General features: G+C 43.7%; 1 protein-coding gene and 1 pseudogene across 6 annotated transcripts in view; one reads left to right on the top strand and one right to left on the bottom strand.

The window, feature by feature from the left end:
- LOC147905161 (U5 small nuclear ribonucleoprotein helicase) overlaps nt 1–25,642 on the bottom strand; it is a 141,428-nt gene that overhangs the window by 74,556 nt on the left and 41,230 nt on the right. For all 6 annotated transcript variants that reach the window (XR_015542739.1, XR_015542740.1, XM_087390662.1 and 3 more), the window contains 9 exons: nt 13,186–13,257; nt 12,986–13,102; nt 12,613–12,774; nt 12,319–12,384; nt 11,839–11,991; nt 10,091–10,174; nt 9,594–9,668; nt 9,296–9,427; nt 9,126–9,191 (listed from right to left, as the gene is read on the bottom strand). Coding sequence is in view for 4 of the 6 variants with exons in the window: in XM_087390662.1 (XP_087246788.1) it covers nt 9,126–9,191; nt 9,296–9,427; nt 9,594–9,668; nt 10,091–10,174; nt 11,839–11,991; nt 12,319–12,384; nt 12,613–12,774; nt 12,986–13,102; nt 13,186–13,257 (927 nt within the window). In the remaining 2 variants the exon portion in view is untranslated. The remainder of the gene's footprint in view (nt 1–9,125; nt 9,192–9,295; nt 9,428–9,593; nt 9,669–10,090; nt 10,175–11,838; nt 11,992–12,318; nt 12,385–12,612; nt 12,775–12,985; nt 13,103–13,185; nt 13,258–25,642) is intronic.
- LOC147905162 (uncharacterized) lies at nt 17,924–20,176 on the top strand (annotated as a pseudogene).

Here is a 25,642-nt window from a genome sequence, read left to right as displayed (position 1 = left end):
ATCAAAACCAAAAGACTCTCAGTCTTAAACTGATGTATAGCTGATTACTCTTTCAGCCTATTATGTAGGTATTCTAAATAAATTGGGGTTGCTTTTGCACTCCTTGGGAGCTGCCATGCGCCCTCCCTAAAGCAAATGTACTAGAGGGTTTCTTGCTGTCCCATAGACCTTTTGGTCTCCAGTGGACATTAATAGACTTTCTTTCTTTCTCCCTCCCACACTGACTCCGGATAGTAAAAATGAGATCAGCCCAAATGGAAGGCAGTATATCCATAGCAATGGATGCCTGTCTACCAGGGACTTGAGCACATCTCGAACACCATATCTACCATGTGGTCAAGCTTCTAACAAGAAGCTTGACTAGGAGTGCCATGCTCTAACACTTTGGATCAAGAATCTCAATCCACACAGTGATGTAGGAAGAGTGATAGTGTCCCACGATACTCTAGCTTTATGGGGCGTCATACATCAGTGCACAGTGCCATACACACCGCAGCAAAATGGAGTTGCAAAAAGGAAGAACCGGACTTTAATAGAAATGACAAGGTGTATGCTAAAGGGTAAGTCTTTTACAAACAAATTTTGGTTGGATGCCATCATGTGTGCCAACTATGTGCTGAATAGAGCACCAACTAGGCATTGAAGACCATTAGTCCTTGTAAGGCATGGAGAGGCCGTAAGCGAGTGATTTCACATATGAGAGTCTTTTGTTGTTTGACATATGCACATGTCCCATTTCAGCTGCGGCACAAGTTGCAGGAGAAGGCAATGAAGTGTATTTGGCTTCGCTATAGGTCACAAAGTAAAGGCTATTAGTTGTACCAGCCTAGCACAAGAAAAAATATTATTGTCAACAGAGATGTTTTTGCTGAGCAAGCAGCTTTGCCTTGGCTGGACTGTCAAAAACAGCCTTCTAATAATGCCTCAAATGTCTTAGACACATTGTTGCAAAACCTGGGAGAGCAAGCTCAAGGCGGAAATACACCATGCAAGCATGAAAAGGAAACACCCTATAGGGGGGGGCAATAATAAGTTCCTTCAGAGCGAACAAGAAAGAAAGCAAGGCTGAGGTTGATAATGCCATCTCAACCCTACTGTGGACTTCGAGAAAAAAGGGGAGCCCTTCATTCCCTAAGGAAAATAGCCCTCCTGGTAGAAGCTGCTCGTGAGGTCCCCTGCATGTTCCCCCAAAAAATGGCCATCAGCATATGAATAGTATCTGTCCAAATAATGGACAAAGTGTGAGAAGGGCGGACCTGAGATCCATCCAAGGCCTTTGTGCATCAAGCTCTCCAAATATGCCACACTGAAATACTTGCTTGTATCTCCCAAGAGGAATCCACTGCTGCCCATTTTTAAGTCCGGTATAGGTTCGAATCAGCCATTAGACAATCCCCCCCCCCGCCCCCCCTCGCGCTGCTACCATTTCTCTGCCTCAGCCTGATGCACATGTTCAGCTTGATTTGCCTCCGCAAAATGAACATGCTATTGAGCAAGTAGTTACCAAGGAAAGGGCTGTCATTCATAGTTACCAGAGAACGGTGTTCCAACATTCGAAACGCCGTTCCGGGAAGCAAGGCGGAACCGGAACGGCCCCGGAACATCCAAAAAATAAAAAAATAACTTTTTTTGGCTCTTTGAAAGTTCCAAAGGGGTATTTTAGAGCTTATATAGAAAGTTTAAATTTGTAAAAGTTAGTTCTTTCATTTTCTAGTATAGTTTTATATCATACAATGGCATGTCATGTATGACGTGGCGTTCCAGTTCCCATTCCCCCATTCCCCCTTCCCAGAACGTGCCCATTATGGCGCCCAAATTTCCGGATCCCTAGAAGCTATGCTATCATTAGACAGCATGAAACAGTCCCGAGATGGTTGTTGGATACTCTTAAGGACAGCAAGCAAACTGAACCTTTGGATGTCCCTACCAAAGGTGCACAAAGTCAGATGCATGCCCATTTTTCAGATGTTGCATTGATTGCCAAAGCCTATAATGAGGAGCCTTTATGCAACAAGGATGCTTTTGACAACAAAGAGTGGATGGATGCTATGAAGGCAGAAATAAATTGCATCCACCAAAAATGGCACATGGGAGTTGTGTGACTTGCCTCTTGGCAAGCGTGCGACCGGCACAAAGTGGGTCTACAAATTAAAGCGGAAAGTTGATGGCAACGTAGACCGCTACAAAGCCCACCTTGTTGCCAAGGACTATGCACAGCATCAGGGCATTGATGTTGAAGCAACATTTGTCCCCACTGCGCGCATCTCTACCATCCATTGTGTCATTGCCATTACAATTCATACGCATTGGAAAGTGCATCAACTAGACATCAAAACTGCCTTCTTCATGGTGACTTGCTTGAGGAAGTCATCCAAACCTCTTGTTTTTGAGGTTGTCAGAAGGTATGCCGGCTGCGTAAGGCCTTATATTGATTTAAGCAGGCACCTCGGGCATGATATGCCACGATTCATGCGCATGTCATAAGCATTGGTTTTAGAACAGCCCAACTAAGACAACACTTCATGTCTATCTGTAAGTGTGGAGCAGATTTGCTTATTCTTATTCTTTATGTGGATGACATGCTTATCATGTGGCCATTTGCAGCCTTTAAGACTAATTTGCAAAAAACTTTTGCCAGGACAATTCCACCATTACCTTGGCATCAAGTTTGCTCATTTTGAGGGGGGCCATTATGATGAGCCGGTCTAGTATATTGGACAGCTCTAGCATCCCTTTCAGTTTATTGTAAGCAGGTTTCGACACCTTTGGAGAGGATAGCAGTGATCCATTTGATGCAACTCTGTTTGATTTATTTGTGTCACACTAGGCCTGATCTGCCGTATGCCATTCCCCAATTAAGCAGGTTCGTCCACAAACCCATACACAGCATTGGCAGGCAGTGAAACGTGCCTTCTATTATTTGAAGGGCACATAGCATTTGGGGCTTCTCTATGATGATATGTCTTCACTAATCATGCATGCTTTTAAGGACATTGATTAGGCCAGTTGTTACAACACTAGGTTGTCAAACAGTTGCGATTGTTTATGCTTGGGCTTCATGCATATCTTGGTTCAGCAAGCAGCCTCCTACAATTGCTACCTCTATTTGGGAGACTGAGTATAGAGCAGCCTTTACAGCTGTTGTGGAGTGTGGTTGGCTTCGTATACTACTTGCACAACCAAGCACATAGAGATTCACTACCATTATGTCGAGAAGCAACTATCAGCTGGAGATGTACAGTTGTCCTATGTTCCAACGCAGAACAACTTGGCAGATCTCTTCACAAAGGCTCTATTGCAATCCAAGTTTGAAGCTTTCGAGTAAGCCTTACATTTGGTACCTTTTGTTACATGATACTACTATCCATGTACTATGATAGGTTGCTATATCCATCACTCGTAAAATGTGCAACCATATTCCTGTGACGGTTCCAAGATACGTCAGCCATACTATGGAGGGGAGTTTGTTGCCACATTTTCACAGGTATGAGCCTTGTAGGCTAGATTAGGATCGTTAGTACAGTCAATACAAGTTTTCCCTGGTATGAGCCTTGTATGCTAGATTAGGACATTTCGTACAATAGTACTAGTTCTATCTAGGGTTAGGTTAGTACACGTAGGACACCTAGTCCTACGTTAGGTACTTTCATTCTTTATCATTCTTGGAAGTTCACTTGAGGTTGTTCCCTCCATTGCATTCCACTCAACAAAGGCATACCGGAAGCAATAGTAGCAATAAAGGAGCTGGTTCAACAGAACATGATGGATATAACATGGGCTGAACCAAAAGAGAAATGGCCTTTTATGCAAAGGAACCTAATCCCATGATAGTATATGGAGAACAACATCACCCCCAAAGTTAGAATCTCAATGTGTAAAAGGCAGATGATATGTAGGGTATTGGTTAGTTCTCATGATGCAGACTTGAAAACTAGTTGGTGGAGGAACATTAGCTGAGAAGAAAGGATCTGCATGCCAATCACAAGTTAAAACTAGTTTTCCCTAGTATGAGCCTTGTAAGCTAGATTAGGACAGTTACTACAGTTAGTACAGTTAAAACTAGTTTTCCCTGGTATGTGTCTTGTAGGCTAGATTAGGACAGTCAGGACAGCTAAAATAATTCTATCTAGGGTTAGTACGACACTTATTCCTAAGTTGGGCCTCTATAGCTAGACTTATACCTTCATTCTCTATCCTTGCAAGTACACTAGAGCTTGTTTTCCTCCATTGCATTCCACTCAACAAAGGTATACCAGGGTCCAGAAGGAGTAGTTGAAGGAGCTGGTTCAATAGAACATGATCAATGTAACATGGGCTGAACCGAAGAGAAAATGGCCTTTCATGCAAGGAATCTAACCCCATGATTGTATATGGAGAACAACACCACCCCCAAGCTAGAATCTCAACGTGTAGAAGGCAGATGATATGCAGGGTAGCGTCACTTCTCAGATCTAGACTTGAAAACTAGTTGATGGAGAAAGGATCTGCATGCTAACCTCAAGTTGAAAACTAGTTTGTGGATAAGCAGCTCCCCGTCGTCCTCCCTCCCTCCTTGGTCCCCTAGCTCCTTCCGGCCCCAGGTCCCAACTGGCTGTTTCGAGTCTGTGTTCCTATTCTTATCCATTCTGCTTCATATTGCAAGTTGGAAATTGTGCCTCCAAGCTGACCATTGTCACGCCAATACAAGTTGCACCCAAGCCTCATTTCCACCTGTTTTCATCTGGGTTTGCTGCAAGTTTCAGCTCAATCATTAACTGCCAGGTCAAGCTTCATTTCAGAGTGCTCTTCCCACAGGTCTCTGCTCGACTCCAGCTCCAAGATTCATGCCATCATCAGTTGCATTTCGTCTCAGCCCCTCCCATCCCGATTTCCAGCTCTACCCTATCGCCCTCTCAGCCCCGTCCCATTCCCTTCCCTTAGGATTTCCAGCTCTACGCTGTCCCCTCAAACTTTTCCAAATGACGGACAGGTCTTTCAACAGTTTGAATTGGCCTTCCTCCAGTCCCTAGCCTATGATCTCGAAGGGTGGGACCCATGGATGCATGTGAAGATGGAGGTGGAGTCTCAAGTTCCACATCCTTTTGTAACTGCAGCAGCTAAGATAAACATTCTCACAGCTAGTGGAAGTGGACGCGGATTGACTTGATGGGTTGCCATTTGTCAATGGATCCACCTTCACCTTACTCGGCACCTCACTGATATTCATCTTTTGGAACGAGGTTTCTTTCATATGGCATTTGATACCCTAGGAGCTTCAAGCAAAGTGCTCAAGGCTAATCCCTTTTGCTCAGCAGTCCCACAAAGATTTTCCTCAAGGCCTTCTCTCTTGGGTTCGACTGAGTTGAGAAGGATAGGCAGATGCTCTATCTTTTCATCAGATTTCAAAGGTGTACCATCGGCTCCTTAACTTGATTGAAGCTGCCTTTGCAATGGTCACTAAGATCCCCCCCTCCCTGGTTTCCCCTCTTAGCAGCAAAGGCAATTAGATCAGATGGGGTTTTAGCGTCATTGTCTCTAACCCTAACATTTCGGATAGCCAGATCATCCTCCGACAACCTAATGGCTCCCTTGTTTAACAAAGAGTCAAGGTCGGGGACACGCATGACCAACATTGGATTTGTAGGATAATTGGGCCTTTGCTAGAGATTGCCCAAAGAAGAGGAGAAGACACAAGAAAGCTTCCCGTGTGGCCCCTTGTCCTCGACAAAGTGCTCCTTTGCCACCGCCTTCTCATCCGGCACGTGATGAAAGTCTTGCTCTTGCTGCCCCACACTAGGTAGCAAAGTAGTAGAGCAGGAGATATTGCTCCTTTACCCTTGCAGAACAAGACGGTTCTTCTCTTACCCCAAACCCCACCCCCGTCGGGGCCATTGATATTCCAATTTTGGTCGCGACTACCCTTGACTTTCTAAAATTGCGACTAGCATTGCTCCAAGGTTCAGCCCCTAAACCCAAGCAGCCCCCTTCCTCTTCTACTCTTCAGTCTCCCTTCATTGATCAAGGGAAGGATGTGGCTTTTGCTTCTTCATCTTGTTTAAGTGCACGAGTCTTACACACTCTAGCGTCATGCCTGCTTCAAAGGAACTCTTTCTTCCCTTTGGCAGAATATGTTGAGGACAAATTCGTGCCTTCTACATTTGGTAACGTGTTATTTATCAACAAGGTGTCACCTTCTATAGGTATGGGGATTCTTTCCCCTGTGGATCCCCTCCCCCAAACACACATGCAATACTCTAGGAGATCTCATTTTAAAGAGGGGTTGTTTCTACCACTAGGTCGGGTAAGATGTTCCATGCCACTTCCTCCCATAGATGAAGATTGTTAGCTGGAATATACAGCACCTCAGTGGTGTACCATATCGCCGCCAAAGGCAGCCAACTCATAATCAGCTTCGTCCAACTGCCACTGGGGATTCTATTGATATTATTTTTATCTACAAACAAGCTGGATACCCATCCATGCACGGATTGAAAGATTTTATGTCAATGATTGGGCACTAGACAACAAGGGTTCAGTATGCATCTCACTAGGGATATCCACCTCAAACCATTTTCCAATGGTTATGGTGGTTTCTGAGCCTCATCGTAGACACCACTCCCCCAATATTAGGATTCCAAATGCCTTGTATGCTGAGGAGGGCCTCAAGGAAAATATTTTGCAGATTTGGGTGTCTCACTTGCAGGATGGAGTGGCATCTCCTTCTCATGTGGCAACAGCTCTATGTGATTATTATCATACTATAGCTAGTACCAGAAGAGTTGAGATTCTCAGATGGGAGATTGGCCTTAGACAGCAGCAAGCAGCCTCGCAAAGGGAAGAGCGAAACCGGCCTACGGATTCTCATGCACGTGATTTCTTTTGAATACAAATCCGGGATAGAGTCAATAAGCATTTCTTCTCTACTTCTTTCCCGATACATGATAGAGAGCGTGTTTCTCAGCTTATTCTCTCATACGAGGTTTTATGTTAGAGATCCCGATGCCATCTTACACATAGCCTCCGGTTTTTTGCCTCCCTTCTTTCAGCATATCTGGACACACCTACCAAAGATGATGCCAAAGATAGAGTTTGGGTGAAGCCAGATATGCGAGTCCACCTTTCAACGACTTGGAATTCGGGTATACACTTCTTGCCCTACCCAAGGGCAAGTGCCCGGGCTCACACGGTTTGACAACCCCTTTTTTTAACGCTTTTTTTGGACATGATTGGGAGCGCAATCCGTTGTATACTCTCTCAGCCAACAAGTTTGCTAACATGATAAACATGTGAGCAAACCAAGATTGTGCAAGTTTCACCAATTCCTTTTTGCTGAAATTTCTATACAAGTAACAATGCTAACACAATGTCTTCCGACTATAATTATAGAGGCATGTGCCAATACTGGCCTCACCCATGCAAGCTGTCCAATGTCCTCAAATAGGAGGTCAAGGCAATGGCATGTGCATCTACTATAGAAAATATGGGGCAACTCTTACTCCACCGATTGTCCTACTCGCACACAATTAGATGCAAGGCCTATACATACTTGCACCACATCATTAGTCCGAACATCAAGAATGGCATCTTTCCATATCTTAAAGATGTACTCCCCTGACTTATACTATCCACTTGTATCCATTGACTTCAAAAAGTGGCATCTTTCCATATCTTATAGATGTACTCCCCTGACTTATACTATCCACTTGCATCCACTGACTTCAAAAAGACTAAGCCAAATATGCATGAGACCACGACATTGATGATAGGCCAACTCCGAGTATCAAACCAGCCATCACACATGATGCTGTAACTATATTCTTTCCACTCGTCCCGAAGCTATAGCAACTCTTGCTCTATGCATACCACCTCATTATTCAATTGTTTCGTGTGTAAAACTTTGTAGGATGGAGGCTTGAAGCTAGGCCTAACTTGGCCAACTGCACGAACCATCTCCAAAAATAAGGACTCCTGAACTTCCAATGAGGAAAGTCCTCTGCAAAGAAAAAGCGATGGAGAGGAATGTACACATCCTTCGTGCCAGTGACTCCAATGCCTTGGCCAAGCCGCCCTTTGACAACTTCTCAAAGGCTCTTATGCACACTTGCAACACCACTTACCAAGGCATCAACATAACTAGCAACCAACAAATCGGCCACATCTGCATCAACCTCTACTACAAAATCCGTCATATCTGCCTTTGCATGCAATCTTTGCAAGTATCTTTCACGCTTTGGTGGAAAGTGAGACACTTGTCAACCCCATGGCCCTTCGACCCAAGCACGTGTGCCCGTATGTGGACTGGTCCCTGATCCCAAGTATGAGGGCAGTGCCCCTTTCCCAAAGGCTTCAATGTGTTGACAAAAGTTGATGTTGCTTCATCAAAAGAGATACATTTATATCGAATTGCTTGACAGAGAATTGCTCACCAGAGAGAGGAATATAAAACTCAGAAAGATCAGAGAGAGGGAGAGAGAAGAAAGTTAACTTCAACAGAGAGCCCATCTATGTACACGTCTAGCATCATCACAACAGCAAGTTGCATCACAGCACCCACGGGTAGAGATGATTGAACGAGTAGAGCGCACCAGCAAAGAAACTCTATCCTGCTTTAGATTCTCTGGAATACCCTACAGGTCGATGCTCACACAGCACTCATTTTTCTTACAATGGGAATATGGTTGATTACTCCTGGGTGGACACGAACTCAAAGTGCCACTGTTTTTCACTGTCAGTATTTTCGTATGCAGTAGGCATCTCTACTTCCCCCAACCACAGGAGATATAGGTCGAAACCATAAAACACGCCAGATGGGAGCAGAACATTGCCTGACAGCCAGATGCATGGAGGTGGCCCTCAGGCCTAATTCATATTCCTAGCATGAACTGAAGTCTTCAGTAAAGACTGAATTGTTTACATCCGACAGAGAATATGATGTAGCTAGGACAAAGATCGAGCATGCACCCCTTTTTCGTGTTTATTTTGCTACAGCTCCATCTTCTTGGTAAAATTGAGTCCTTTCACTTTTATATGAAGTCTTATAATGTTGGCTCTTGATAAAGAGCTTTTGATCAATTTGAGACATTCTATAAACACAAGTTTTTCAAAACCTCCACATAACTTAAGCATCCACACTAATAGAAATCTACCTTGATGATGACTGTGTGCGCAGGCAAATTAACTCCCCAAGCCAAGGTCGCTGTGCACACTAAAACCTACAGAAGTAGACAAGCCACATTTAAGCTGTGCAGAGAGTTTGAGCAAAAAAATTTATAGATGATGCTGTAGCAATAATCCAGATTTGCTGCCAAGCTGTTACCTTGATAAGGCCACTGGAAAATATTCGTTCTGTAAGGTTGCGATCAGATCTTAACATGCCAGCATGGTGTATGCCAAATCCAGACTGGAAAAGTTCGCCCAGCTCTCGGTTTCGTGATTTTGCAACTTCTTTCTGCAATTTCAATAATAAAAGACTACTAGATAGCTAGAGGGAGGTGGGAATGCAAAAACGCAGAGGTAGGGAGGGAGGAGAAGCCAGGGAAGGTTGGGGAGAGAGGAGTGTTGGATATGAACATACATTTCAATAAAAACTGATTAAGCATACAGTACAGACATACCTTGAATAGTCCTAATTGGGGATGTTCTTCTGCAGAAAAATGACCAAGATCTCCCTTTTTCTGTGCCAAGTCAACCTGCAATAACCTGCCTTCTATAAGAACATGGAATTACCTACTCTAGATATGAAGCCCAATATTTCAACCATGCTTTACCATTAGCCGATTACTCTGTACAAGAATCCTTTCTTGTCCACACATTAGTGGCTGTCATTCCTCTAGTCTAATTAGCTAAGTTTGTTGCATTAAAATGAGATTTGACACATCATTAACAATCATAAAACAATGGCTGGAAATGCTTTGTTTCAAACAAAAAGCCATTGTTTTGCAGTTGGAATTTCCTTACTGAGCAAGAAGGATGCCTGCTTACTAAGGGAAAAAGTTCCCCCCCTTCAAGTTGTTGATATAATAAAGATCAGTTGAGCTTACATTGCTGTCTGAAAACTTAATTTACAAAGGAAGGCTGGTATTCATGTTCAAGGGGTAGAATAGACATTTACCAAGGCACGAGCAATTTTTCCAGTGTCTTTACGTGAGTGTACAAAAACCATTGCCTGTCTGTTATTCTTCACTTCCTCCACTACCTGTCACAAGCAAAAGAAGGTGATCCACTTTTAATACTCTAAAAATTAGATATTTCCAAGTGAAATGTAGATTTTATTTCACCAAAGGCAGATAAAGCATATGAAGAGAGAAGAAACCTTGACAGATGTACCTTCTCCTTGAGTGCAGGTTTGTGATGTGAAGGAAAGAAAAATAGCAAAGAAAAATAGCTTTTCACAGGCATAGTATTTTGAGATTTACAATGCAAGAATTGCTATGATTCCTTTAAAGTCAAAATAGATTAGCAAATAAATGGTCTCAAAATGGATAGAATCTGCAAAATAAATACAAACAGCATTTCAGCCTCACAGTGACATATTTGCTATGTGTAATTCTACCCAAAAGAAAAAATGATGCTCACAATTCATGACTGAAAGGATCGTTTAAAAAATGTAAATGCTTCTAGTAGTTTGGGTTGGCTCTTTGCTAGCCTGTGCACAGAGAAAATAGCCACTTGCCTATGTCACATGCATCCCTTACATGTGCAGGCACAACATTCTACTTGTACTTTAGGGTAGGATGTAGGTTCGGGCAACCCATGCAGCCACAACTGTTGTCCATACCTCATGAAGGCTTTCACCAAGCCAGTCAAGTTTGATAGAAGCAGGCCTGCAAGGATAAGAAGGCTTGTTTTCTGTCGTCACAGTACATGGCCAAATCGAAGACATAACTCTAACAAGTAGCGCTTTAACAAGGACACAATGAGAAGGCCAACAAATATGTCAACTGGTTCATACAGGTTGCAATGCAGCTACAACATGATGGAGGGATCAAGCTTGAGAAGTTCATGAAGAGTGTGTGGGTGGAGATTCAGTAATATCTATGCAGCTTCAAGCCCAAATACTGCACTACCGGCTTCTACTTAGCACATTCGGGAAAAAAATCCAGAGCCTTCATTGCAAGGCAATCAAGAAAGCAATGGTTACAGCCACAAGAAGCCTCAACAAATCTGACAACCTAGAGGGATGCCAAGGGTTTCCGTAGTCCCCTTTGTGTCAATACATGGAAAAAGTAAAAGAAAGAGTATTGTTGATTCAACCCTCAAGCAGAGCCAAACCAAACAAAGTGTCCTCAATTCAAGAAGGAAGAAAAAGCAGAAGCCACAGCTCCTGCAATAAAACCCCTGAGGAGCTACACAATCCGCAAAAAGGAAAGTCTGGTTCTTCAAGCATATGATCAAGTTCTTTGGCTTGACTAAGGATGAAGGGTGAAATTCTTGCAGCAGGCCAGTTCATGAGGATCATAAAGCAGCCTATAAGTTAATGAGGTGAAATATTGCCCAATCGCACATCACCAAAGGCACCTAAGCAACGGGGAAGGTAACACATTCTGATGAAGATAATTAGGTTCTTTTGAAATTTAAAACAACAGTGAAAACTCGGATGCTGTAAATTTACGTTAACATTGCTTTACGCCGTAACTATATAAAGCATGCATATGTATACACATAACTGAGCTAGACAATCAAAGACAGCACTGCACTCTGCTCTGGCATGGTACTTCCAAATGCGCATTCCGTTTGCATGTTTACTCTCTGTGAATGTGTGCCCAAACAAAAGGAAATGCACTGTACCTAAGTAGTATAAGTGCTGCTCTTTTGCATTTCATGTTTCAAAAAGGATGAAAGACAAAGGAGAAAACTCACCTTATTGTAACATATCTCATTCATTAGATTGTTGCGTGCTACAAAGTTTGCTTCAGTAACACCAATGTACTGCTGTGTAAGGGGGACTGGCCGATAGCTGCCATCAAAAAAGAACAATCCTGTGTCTGGGTTGACACCCAAGAACCGGGCCACCTGCACAATCCCCAGGATATATGAGAACAATTGGATGAATACCAGCAAAAAAAAATCAGAAATTAAGTACTTAGAAACTAGTTTCTGAAGTCTACATCCACAAAACAGACATGTTCACTAATGCAATCGATTAGAAGAGCAATAGGATCCTAAAAGAAAGAACCAAATGAGAAGGCATACAATCTTTGACTATGATAATCATCGGATATCATTAGCAACAAAAACAGTGCTGTCTCATCAAAACATGTTCCTCCTTCCTCTTTATATCACTTAACATGCTTCTTAATGAGAATGACTCAGATAGATAGAGTTTAGCAATTGACTAACCTCTAAATAGTTTGGCAGAGTAGCTGACAGTCCGACTATACGGATCATACTTTGTGATGATTCCACCTGCGATGATCATACCGCTGTAAGCAACATCCACATATTATACATAGTAATGAGTATGTGAAAACTTCTAAGTCATGATTCCAGGACATTTCAGGCCGAATTGACACACAACAGAAGAGCATCTCTTCTGGAATGAAGTACAAGTGAAAGAAGAATGTTCCTAGCCTGCATTGATCATGGATGTATCAGAATTTCTCCCAAATTCCAACCTAAACAGGGGTATGGTACCTGTCGAAGTGTACGAGCCACAAGGGCTTCAATCACAGGCCCTCTATCATCATTCAAAAGATGCACTTCATCAATGATCAATAGTTTGACAAGCACTGCCAAAGCCATATCACTGCTCTTACGTGTGATTACATCCCATTTTTCCGGAGTCGTCACTATCATCTGCATATAAATGTTGAATGAAAACCATTGGTGATTTCTGACTGCAACAGACCGAATTAAACCAAATTTTGAAACAAAGCCCTTTTTCAGGAGGGAGAGGAGATCTTAGAAGAGCAAGAAAAGAGATTCCTTGTAAATGATACTAGGTTTAGGATTATTTCATTCAAAGAATACCAACACATTTTTCCTTTGCAGCTAAGGTAACCAGTACCTGTGTTTCCTCTAGCTCCCTCTTTGTTAATTGCATGTCCCCGGTTAGCTCCCTCACAGCAACATTCAAAGGTCTCAACCTGTGACTAAATGCAGCAGTCACTTCTGCAGCCAAGGCCTGAAAATAAAACATTATTGAGAGAGCATGGAACTGTTTGTTGATTAAGCTCAACTTTAAAATCCACCAATCTGAAAGGGTACCTTCATTGGAGCTACATAGACAATTTTGAATTCACTCTTCTGCAAAATACCATACTTCAGATGCTGCCCAATCTGTACGGTATACATATCACAAGAAAGTAGGCATCAGGTAGACTTGGATGATAACTGTATTTAACATGCAATGTGCAGCTGAAAATATAAGACGTGGAAAAACATTCATTATAAGAGCTTTAGAGAAATCGCCAGAGAAAATCTTGATTTGACAAAACGGATCAACCCACGTGCCCACAAAGCACCCAACACAACAACACATTTCCATGGCTGATGGTGGATACAAAAATCGAATTTTGAAAACACACAAAACAAAGACATAGGCAATCATTGCACTTAAAATGAGCGTTGAAAATAAAAATGTGCATCCCATTCCTCACAGAAAAGCAGAAAACTATGTATAACGAAACTTCTAATTCTCCAAATTTACTTGAGAGATTTATTTTTGCAATTTCAAAATCCCTTATTAAACTTTTCATGTTTTAGTTACATATTGCCTTAAAACCTGAAAAGTTCTAGGAAAAACCTGTGACCTAGAGAGATGTAGATTCCTCTATCTACAAACATTAAACTTCTATGTGCATCCTTTGGACAAAACATGCTCAGGAAACGCAATAGGAAAAACATGATAATAAGTACAGATTCCCACGAATTAGCATCCTCAGATCGTATGTAATGTAAGAAACAAAGAGGAGGGACATCAAGCCAAAGATTGTCCCAATCGTAAACAGAAGCAACCTATGCATAAGAAACGCAAAAGGACAGCCACACGCGTTAGGAGTCTTGTTTTTTTTCTTTGGTAAGAAGCAGTAATTTTGGTATGGATTAATGTAATAGCCAGAAACTAGAGAGTCTTCTCTTTCTAGGCTGCATTGTTATTTGCAGGATGGTTCTTCCCTGCCAGTTTTGTTGCTTTTTGTACCAGCCAAAAGATGTTCTTTCTAGGCTATATGGTAAATTGCAGGATGAGTATTCCCTGCGAGTGTTGGATTGCTCTTGTTGCCCGGCATGGCTAGAGCAGCAAATCCATGTATCACATGCCTGTTTTGGATGCTCTTGTTGGTCGGCATGGCTCAAGCAATAAATCCATTTAGTACATGCCAGTTTGTGTTTGATTTGAACCATGAGGCAAGGATTCAAGTGTAGCATAGATTGGTTGATCCGATTCAGCTTGCCATGATGTAAGTCTGAAAGGATATCGACTACCGGGATCTATGTTCCTAGGATCCAATATTGCCATGTGTGTGTGATCCAAGTTATTGGAGGAGAGTGCGCTAGCAAATTTCACTCGGAGTGGCGCAGTCCACTGAGTTGTGCTGCTTTGAGCTGACTTCAGTTGTAGCTCCTTCAGGCTCAACAGAGCGTAGGTCTAGAGCATTGCCCGATGCTCAAGAGGGGGGTAGTTCCTCCACTCCCTTGTCCACAGACAGGCTTACCGTATCTAGAGCTCCCTTCGTGACACTGTATGTCTCACCCAAGGTACTGCTTGCTAACAATACATCTGCTCATTGTTGGTTGTTTATGTTTATAGCAGCAAACTTGATAGTTTGTTATTTCAAGAGGAGGGTATGTCATGGGGACATGAATTTTCGAGCCGTGACTACCTTTGGCTTGGGGGACTAGCCCAGGGGAAGCGACAAATCCCAGAAGTCCCTAGGAATGGGTTTAATCCCTAGGTGCACACACTAGGCCTAAAATGCTAGGAGCGAGGCAAGGTTTAGAGGGGTCATAAAGTTGGACCCAAGGAAACCTAATGTTGTCATTGGTTTTAGGGGTTAGAACTTTAATGAGGAGGCAAAAAAATGTTTCATTGGTTTGGAGGGTTAGAGCATTAATGAGAGGCCAGGTGGCAATCCTCCATGCATGCTTCTTTCCCCCTTCACCCTTTTAAACGTTTTTGGAGGCAACAACCATAGAAGGTACAAATTATCACGCCTCTCTATCTATCTCATGTCACGTATTTAAGGCTCTCCTTTTCTCTCTCTAGCTTGGGACGCATCCCAAGGCACATCCACTCTGATGTACGGCCTTCATAATTGCTGTACAAACCCCCTTAGTTGCTGTACGGACTCATAAGCCTGCTGTATGGACAGTTTCTCGTTTAGGCCTCTTATACTGCTGTATAACCTGCTTGCACCTTGACCAAGGCTCTCTTGCTGCTGCACACATCCCGAGATAGATTATTCTTGCTGTGCGGGCCTGCTGGGCACTATTTTCGAGGCTTTTCTGCTCCTAAACGGGTTGCTCTCTCCCTATCTGGCCGTTTTTCTCCTGTTGTCCTCCTGCCTTGTGAATCTGCTGCCCCGTGGAGGTGTTCTAGCTTGGAACAGAGCACCTAGGAGCTGGTTAGAGTCATTTGAAGCTGGTTTGAGTTCTCTTATCACTGTCCCTTTCATTTTGATTGCATCTGGTCATTTTGAAAGCTTGTTACTGCTCCATATTCTGTTGGAAGCCCCCTCTTGGCAATCCAGGCTGTGAATAGACACCCAGTTACAGAGGGTGTAACCAGATTGGAACCAGAGGGGCAGCATGTGAATTTCTTCCTGTTTTGAGGCCACTCATTCAATGTGAGAACTGTGTTGATGCAATGTCGCCCTGAGAGGCTGGCCAATGGATTGTGGGATAGCCAGACCCTTAGAGCAAGTTGGATGCTTTGTGGAATGCCTAGACAGCTTTACAGTTGGTGTCACGAGGGCGTGAGTTTTGATGCTCACATGTGGCCTTGACCCCAGTAATTAAATGGCGAGGTCACGAGATGTGGGTGTGCAAGTTTCCCCTAGGCAATTGTGCTTTGGGGGCAACTGAAAGGTTTAAGGCCAAAAAGGGGCACAAAAACCTTAGGCCTTTCAAGTTGGACATTGGTAGGCTTGTAAAGAGGCCCCACTAGAGGGGGCCTAGGGGCAAATGGAGGCCTTGGGGGTAACCCAAGGCATGGGCTGCCACGTGGCAAGCCCATGCAGGCCCCTTTTGGAAAGGAAGCCCGAGGAAAGAGTTTGGACGGAGAAGGATGGCGGGGAGCACAGAATCACGTAACGGAGGAGGTCTTACAAAGGTTGGTGCCTCCACAGAGAGAAGGCATATAATCCGTATGACAGTACGGGAGAAGCAATTATTGCAATTAATGCTATTGTACGACGACATACGTATGGGTATTGAATCCTACGTACGGGCTAGTACGGTGCAGGTACAAAATCTCAAGCGTGGGCTGGTAAGGGCTGCAAGTACGAGCTTGTACGAGGCCCTTCTTGCTTATTGGTACAAGTTGGCAGTACGGTGCCTTGATTGTAGGCTGTATGGGCACGTACGAATCATACGGGGTCATTAAAGATGCCTTCTATGAGCTGTACGGAGCATGTCACCATTAAATACAGGCTGTACGGACTACCGTGCGTGGTTGTACGGGTGTAAGTACCTGTTGTTGTACGTATGATTGTACGGCTGCTTGTACGGAGAACGTGTCTGCTGGTTTCTGGACAATTGCACGGCTGGTTGCTCTGTTGGGTATGCTTGCGGGAACGAGAGTGATAGGCTGGCCTTGCCTCAAGTTGTGTACTCATGGTTGGGGAGTGTTAAATGCCAACTGCGTCGGAGCGAGTAAAGCAATGATCAGCATAGTGTATGCTGGTAGGTAAGAAGAATGTACACAGTGGTTATGCTTGGGGGTCTTGCTGGCCAATGAGCAGTGGGCTGTGTTTTTCAAGAGACTTGCTTGGCAAGGTGAACACAATGTATGCTTGCAAATATTGCTTGTACTTCTGAGTACCGGGGGTAGTTCAATGATGCTTTCACCCGTTGTTTGGATACCCTAGTGGATCAGTGAATACTTGTAATTGTTGACGGAGCGTGTGGCCTTGCTCGGGCTGTAAATAACGGCTCCCATGTTAAAATGCAGGTGTTTGCACTAAGTATGGATGCCAATGGTCACATGGTTGTGATGGCAGAGCCCCGCAGGGCTAATGTGTTGTGATATTGATGCCTCGGAGTTTGGGAAGAGCACTGAATGCATGTGAGTTGGTACTCACAGTGTAATCTCTTTGTGGCACTATTCAATCAATAAAGAAATACCGAAAGGGGCGCCAAGGCTTTGGGGCCAGTCTGTCTGTTTGTGTTTGAGCAAGAGCGCTCTAGCTCCCCCTTTCTGTCTGTGGAGTGTTTGCTGAGTATTTTATTGTGAAGGCTTTTGTTTGGTTAGTGTTCTACCACCCTCTTGCTAGCCTTGAGGCTGGTTTCATGGTTCCGTTGCCGGGACATCACCATCTTTCTTAAGGAGGTGAGCCTGTGATTGTCTCTGGTGAAGTGTTGTTTGCTGTAATTCAATTACAGCGAGAAGAAAATCAGCAAATATGTCTTTGACAAATAATGATTGGGATATGGAGGGGCATTCCTCCCACGATGAGCAAGAAGAGCAATCCATGCATGAGGGAGCCTCCCAGGATGACCAAAATGTTGAGGCACAGCAAGAGGTGAATGCTTTTGGTGTGAGTGCCTCTCAGCCAAAAGGGTCAAAAGAGGCTGAGGATGCAGAGGAAGCCGATGCTTACTTTAAGACACAGTTAGCGAGCGCGGTGGAAGCACTCACGCAGCTCACGTAGAACCCGAGGTTCCTTGAGTTTATGCAGACTCCTTTGAGGTCCAAGGAGAGAAAGAAGCATTCTCATTCAGGGGAGCCTACTCCGGTTCAAAACAGCCATATGGATTTAATCCATTGGATGGAAAGCCTCCAGTAATGCCAAATGTACAGGGAGTTGCAGGGCAGCAGCCCTTTCAAGGTCCTGGTATGGTTATGCATGGCCAAGAGGCTGATTTTCAGAATCTAAATCAAGGGCAGCAAGCTTTTTCCCAACCCTTTATGCATCCAGGGTATTTTGGTGGGGGTTCAGTATTTCAAGCAATGGCTGGTCAAGTTAACGATGGTCAAGGGATGCTTGGAAATTACCCTGTTGGTTTACAGCAAGGGATGCAAGGGATGCAAGGAAATGTATTTGGGGAAATGCAGCCCGCAATGCCCAACATGATGTATGACAATATTGGCATGCAGCCACGAATGCAAAGTGGAAGGATAGGAACCTTTCGAGCTCCTACAGGTATGTTTGGTATGCCTGGGAAGGTTTGACAAACCCTCTAAGGGGTAGTGGTAATGCAGGACAGGCTGGAGGCAATGCAATTCAACCTCCATTTTTGCAGCCACCTGTATATGATAATCTGGCACCCAAAGGGAAGGTAAAAGACTACAAAGAGGGTGGTGCAGCAGTGAAGTTTGAGACCTTTAATGGGGCTCAGGACAGGCTGAAGGCTTTAACTTTTGTGCAGCAGTTTGATGCAGCCTTCTCAGGAGGGAACTTTACTGAGTCATCTAAAATGCGAAAGGCAGCCACCTTCTTAAAGGGGAATGCTCTATAGTGGTGGACCAATTTGCTGCTCCAAAATAGAGCACCCACGAGTTGGGTTCAGTTTAAGCAGCTGTTTTCATCTACCTGGTTGACCACTACCTTTGAGGTAGATGTTATGATAGCATGGCACAAGTTGGATGCAGCTCACTGTCATAACTTGGAAGAGTATAATAAAAATTTTTGGGAAGCTCTCTTGCCGGTCAGCTCTTATAGGCATGTGCCTTTGTCAGAACAGATTGAAAAATTTGTTGTGGGCTGCCAAAGGAAATCAGAGATTATTGTACTAAAACAAGGGTTACCAACATGTCTCAACTTATTGAGAATGCTACCATGGCTGATGCATTATTGTTGGGAAAAACCAGTGGGTATAAAAACAGTAAATCTGAGAGTTTCAAGAAAGCAGGGAAGCCAAGGAATGCTTTCAAGCCTCCTTTCAACAAAGGGAAGAAGCGTGATAGGCCAGTATTCGTTGTCACGTGAGGAAAGGAAAGCCTTGATGGAGGCTAATAAATGCTTTCACTATAAAGAAGAGGGCCATATGGCACAGGATTGCCCAAAATGTAAGCTAAAAGGAAAAGTAGATGATAGGGAAGAGCAAAAAGGCAAGAAGCCTAAACCATCTGCAGGATTAATGCCTGATGTTATCAGTGAACACCCTAATGATGATGCTACAGAGCTTTGCAGGGCTTGGGGCAAAGTCCGGGATCAGATGTCATTGATCTTCTTTGACCCAAGTGCTCGTGCAAACTTTATTTCTCCTAAATTGGCAAGCAAACTTGGAATCCGTGCAGAGGAGATGGGACCTATGAGTGAAGCAGGATTGGCTTGTCTTGGCTTTAGCACTCCGGTTACCCCTATCATTGGAAAGCTCCAATTGCATATACAGAGCTCTTGGGACAGAGGAATTTTATATAATGCCTCTTGAGGGTTGTGATGTCTTGTTGGGCATGCCTTGGTGTCACAGGGTACATGCTTTGGTGGACACATATAATCGGAAGATCTCCCTGGAGCATAGAGGGAAAAAGCATGTTTTGGATGTCAAACTAAAGGGAGAGCCAATCCCTCTTGTATCTGCTTCAGCTATATGCTCAGTAATGAAACATCATATTTCTGCATACTTAGTTTTTGCAAAGGATACTAGGTCTCATGATCCACAATTTGTATTCTCTAAGCTTGATAAAGAGCGGACTGGTTTCCTAAATCAGTTTAGAGAATGTTTTTCTGACTCGTTGCCAGGTGAACTTCCACCTGAGAGGCCTGAGGATCATGCAATTGATATAGTGCCACGCAGTAGTCCACCAAACAGGGCACCTTACAGGGTGAGTGCAGCTCAGCAAGAAGAAATCATGAGCCAGGTGAAGGACCTTTTGGAAAAGGGGCTGATTCAGCCCAGTTCTTCCCCTTACTGTTCACCGGTTTTGTTGGTGCAAAAGAGTGACGGTTCTTGGCGAATGTACATTGATTATCGTGTGCTCAACAAGATAACCATAAAAAACAGATTTCCAATTCCAAGGATTGATGATATCCTGGATAGATTGGAAGGGTCAAGACAGCTTTCAGGACCAGCTTTGGGTTGTATGAGTTCTTAGTGATGCCATTTGGGCTTACAAATGCTCCTGCCACTTTTAATCGGATGATGGATAGAATCTTCCGTGAGCATAGGGCTTTTGTGGGCACTTTCTTTGATGACATGATTGTCTACTCAACTCAGCAAGCTTAGGCTGATTGTAAATGCAAAGAAAAGTGAGTTCTTTATGCCTGAGATTCACTTTCTGGGGCACATTATTTCAAAGAATGGGGTGCGCATGGACCCGCGAAGATTGAAGCAATTCGCAGCTGGCCACAGCTTAAGAATTTGCATGAAGTATGAAGCTTTTTGGGCTTATGCTCGTACTACAGGCGATTTATACGCCATTTTGCTGAAATTGCTTCGCCACTCTATGCTATGCAGAAGAAGGGAGCATCCTTTGTGTGGGCTGAAAAACAAATTGCAGCATTTGAGATGCTAAAAGAAAAGCTTAACACAGATCCAGTATTGCTCCTATCAGATCTTTGAAAGCTTTTCACGTCCAAGCTGATGCATGTGGACAGAATGGCCTTGAAGCGGTCACTATGCAGGAAGGACGGGTAGTGGCCTATGAGAGTAGAATTTTGCAAGATGATAAGAGACATCTGGGCATTTATGAGAAGGAATTGTTGGCTGTAATTCACAGTGCAAACAGATTATCAATCTTTGAGATATTTCCTCACTCAGACCAAGTTGTATGAGAAACATATGCGATGGGCCAATTTCTTATCCACTTTCACATAGTGCATGTGGAAGGTATAAAGAATGTGGTGGCCGATGCATTGTCAAGGAAGCCTCAGGTTTCCACAGTAACCACTGCTTACCACAGTGAGTTGGATGCAATGAAGGTCCAGTATGCTCATGATGAGGATTTCTCACGGATTTATGACCAGCTGTCTAATGATCAGCGGCATGATCATTATACTCTCGGAGATTTCTTCATTATGATGCATGGACGCCTTTGTGTCACAAAGCAGCTAAGGTCAAAGGTTATAATAGAAAGTCATGCTCCACCGTATGCAGGACATAGAGGCATTGATGCTACGGTTAAAGCAGTGGAACATTTTTTTTATTGGCCAGCTTTGAGACGGGATGTGGATGCCTTTGTCAGAACATGCATCATCTGCCAGAAGGTCACAGGCGCCAATAAGAATAAGGGGCTCCCACACAATCACCTTTCTACCATCAACAGTCTTATTGATTGACCTCATCTGACAGGCAGAAAACACCTCGATTGTTGCAGCCATTGCCAATCCCAGATAGACCGTGGGAGAGCATTGCCATGGATTTTATATTTGATCTTCCTAGGATGCCTACGGGGAATGATGGTCTCTGGACTATTATATGCCGGTTTGGTAAGCAGGCACACTTCATTCCAGTAAGGAAGAAAATTACAGCGGATCATATGGCAACCATGCAGAACATCTTCAAATACCATGGGATGCCTCAGTCTATCGTAAGTGATAGAGATCCGCGCAAGACGAGTCTCTTTTGGAGAGGGCTCTTCGGAAATATGGGCACTACGCTGAGATTTTCATCTTCTTTCCATCCTCAGATAGATGGGCAGTCCGAAGAGGCTAATTTGACTGCTCTTGATTTGCTGAAATGTTATGTGTCTGAGCATAAGACACAATGGGAGCAGTTTCTACCCTTAGTAGAATTTGCTTACAACAATACTGTGCATACTTCCACTGGGAAAGCTCCTTTTAAAATAGTGGAAGGAGGCAACCCAGTGGATCAGTGAACACTTGTAACTGTTGAGGGAGCGTGTGGCCTTGTGCGGGCTGTAAATAACGGAGTATGGATGCCAATGGTCACATGGTTGTGATGGCAGAGCCCCGCAGGGCTAATGTGTTGTGATACTAATGCCTCGGAGTGAGGGAAGAGCACTGAATGCATGTGAGTTGGTACTCACGGTGTAATCTCTTTGTGGCACTATTCAATCAATAAAGAAATACCGAAAGGGGCGCCAAGGCTTTGGGGCCAGTCTGTGTCTTTGTGTTTGAGCAGGAGCGCTCTAGCTCCCCCTTTCTGTCTGTGGAGTGTTTGCTGAGTATTTTATTGTGAAAGCTTTTGTTTGGTTAGTGGTCTACCACCCTCTTGTTAGCCTTGAGGCTGGTTTTAGTTGGTCATGGACAATGGTGAATGCCTTAGCCTTGCCTTGGCACTTGGGTACTAGTGTGTGCACTAGGATTGAATGTAGGGTGTAGCCAATGTTTGGCTTGGATAGTGGAATTGCCAGTGAGGCAAAGCGCAAGGGTGAGCCCTTGTTGTGTGAACAAATTCCATTCCTAAAGAAATAAATAAATACCGGAAGGGGCGCCAAGTGTTTGGGGCCAGTGTGGTGTCTTGTATTTGGTTTCATTGAGCAGAGGCACTCTAGCCTCCATCCAGTTATTTCTCAAGTTGTTTCTAAGTGGTATTGTTAAAAATTAAGTGGCTGGAAACGATGCAATATAGCTGTGAATAATGAATATGCTAAGATAGTTACGGTCTACTGCCCTTTAGGAAACTGAAGGCTGGTTTCAGCACAGACACTTGTTACAGATTTCTATGCTTCGGAGTCAGTTTTCGGTGAGGCTCAGGGAGAGGAGCTTGATGAGTTAAGAGCATCATGGATTAGCAGTGGGAGTCTCCGCCACGATGCTGCCAGATGAGAGACACGCACCCCACATGCGACACAGAGAGGGACCGAAGCATGTACGATCGAGGTCCGGTCTATCTCAGCTCTCCTCAAAGGTGACTGTCAGAGACGAGGCATCACCCATGGGATACAGATAACGAGGAGACCACACCCTCCACCGCATCAAGAGACAGCTCGACACTCATAGATACGCGAGCTCCTCACATCTCATCAGCTACCTGGATATATGGAACCTGGGCATGTACTAGGAGCGTTACTCTAAGCACCTGATACCCTTCTGTAGTAGCCGGGAAACCAAGGTCTTCAGAGATTTCCACTCCAAGTCTTCTTTTGAAGAAGGGTCTTCCACTGTGTTGCGGATGATACCTTTAGATCGGGTAACCACATTGGTACCTACCGGGTCCGTAACTTCAGTGAGTAAAGCCTGGCAACCTAGGTCTACTTCTCGTTCCCCCACAATCGCTACCGCCTACGGCCTAACAATACAGATGAAGGATTATACTAATAAGTACTCCTTTGCTTCAACCCTTAGTGGCTTGTACGAGTTACCTTTTGGTGTTGCACTTTGTCTCATACGCCCACGAGGCCTCCCGCAGACGTTGGTACACATCTCTCTCTCTCTCTCTCTCTCTCTCTCTCTCTTACTTTCCATTTAAAATCTTGTCAACAACAAAAAGTGCTTAGAGAGACCAATTTTAATGTTTCTAATTGTAAATAGTTAATTGTTTGGATATGAATGAGGATTCGTCAAGGATTTAGCTGTCGAGGTCTTTGATGATTGAAGACTAGAATGCTCATGGAAGAAATACATCATGCAAAGCATGAGAAGCCAAACACCGAGAAAGGGAGTGATCCATTTGATGCCACTCTTTATTAGCAAGTTATCGATTGCTTGATTTATTTGTGCCACACTTGGCCTGATCTGCAATATAACGTTTCCTAGTTAAGCAAGTTTATGCACAAACCCAGTGCACAGCGTTGGCAGGCAATGACACGCGTCTTTCATTACTTGAAGGGCAAGCAAATGAGAAGTCTTCACTGGTCATGCATGCTCTTACGGACAGTGCCTAGGTTGGTTACAACAAGAGGGTGTCGCACAATGGCAATGTTTTTATGCTTGGGTTCATGCATACCTTGGTTCAGCAAGAAGCAACCTACAGTTGCTACTTCTAGTTGTGAGGTTGAGTACAAGGCAGACTTTACAACTACTGTGGAGTGTGGTCGTCTTCGTATGCTACTTACAAATCTTGATGTCAACTAGACATCTTCTAGTACCATCTTCTAATTTGTGTCCACCAAGGCTGGCATGAATGCCAACTAAGTTAATGACCCGTCATCATTCCCTTGGATGCTCCTTTGAAATAAGTACCCTCACAATCTTTGGATAATCATTCTCGATCAAGAAAGCCACTTACATAAATCCTTACACTTCCTTCCTCTAATGTGAACTACATTTTGCCCAATTGGTCAATTTCACACCATAGTTCCAACCATACTTATATGTTTGGTTACATTTGTAAAATACGTGTATGGGCAAACATATCTCACTTGTAACATCGCAATGTGCGATTTGAATGATAAATCAATTTCAATGGTCATGCATGATGCAACATTGCAATGTGAAATTTGAATGATGAATGTAGATTCTAGAAAGCAATGTTTATTGTTCACACATCAAAAATCAATATTGATTTTTAAAGTTTTATAGCATCTACAATTGTTATTTGAATGTCTTCTAGGTTTTTTTCCTTTCTAGGAACTTAGGAAGGGCAACCAAGGGGGGAAGGGGGGGGGGGGCACACACACGCGCGAACTAGGAAAAAGGTGACGTGTTATTTTACCCTACAAATTACCAAACGTTCTAAAACGTATCATTCTTCAAATGTTTGATCATATGGTTGGAACTATGTTTCAAACTTAAGCATCAAGAGGATGTAGGTAACCTCTAGGTCAAGAAACTCCACACTTGTACACAGTCACTTGACTAACACAAGGACGGGTGTAGATAGTGTGTATTGAAATCGACAAGCACTTCACATTCCAATAGAACATGAATTAAGCTCTTTACCATCGATTATAAACAGGGAGATCCGCTCCATCTTGAGAGTTCCCTTTCAATTAATTTTGACTAGCCCAAATCTAGCAACTTTATCAAGCAAGACTAGCAATCCAACACTTGCTTGAAGCAAACTCTTACGCCTACAAACTTGAACAAACTCTAACACCTGAGTTGTCTTCCTATGTATTGACATTTTGCATACTCATTCCACTACGTTCATCCTCGATTGTCTTTATTGATGGCTTGGTGTGGGAGATTATCTCCAACACCTCTCTCTATACGATTTGGTGTGCCGTTGTAGGCAAGTCATCAAAGTGAAGTTATCGCCTTCATTTTAATCCAATTCTCAAGAACCAGAAGTATTCAACCCTTACCCTTCAATTCCCAGGTCTTCATATATCTAACGTGAAGCTCTCCAACTCTATTGGGAAGGCATTTGGGCAGGTCCTCAAGATTAGCCAACTTTCAAATGCCCCTTCCTCTTAGCAACAATTTCTTTGGAGGAAGATAGAGTGCCTAGAGCTTGGGCCCTCACCTAGAGTTCTAAGATACTAGATGATTATGTTTTTCTCCAAACACCCGATGGAACACCCTACAAGGAGCAAATGGAAGTCACTGGTTACTGAACCAGTGCCACATTTTAGGGCAATTCAAGCATCTCATGCACAGCTGTCCCGAAAGAACCAGATGCACTAGGGACACCCCAAATAGCCTCCTACTACATGCCTCTTTCATCCACGCCTCCTCTACCATCCCCTCAATTTCATCCTCATTAGGCTCGTGTC

The sequence above is a fragment of the Dipteris shenzhenensis genome, chromosome 2 (assembly GCF_047967505.1).
Source record: "Dipteris shenzhenensis isolate YYH24624 ecotype China chromosome 2, Dip_SZ_1.0, whole genome shotgun sequence".
NCBI lineage: Eukaryota > Viridiplantae > Streptophyta > Polypodiopsida > Gleicheniales > Dipteridaceae > Dipteris > Dipteris shenzhenensis.
This window is presented reverse-complemented; position numbering and strand designations above follow the sequence as displayed.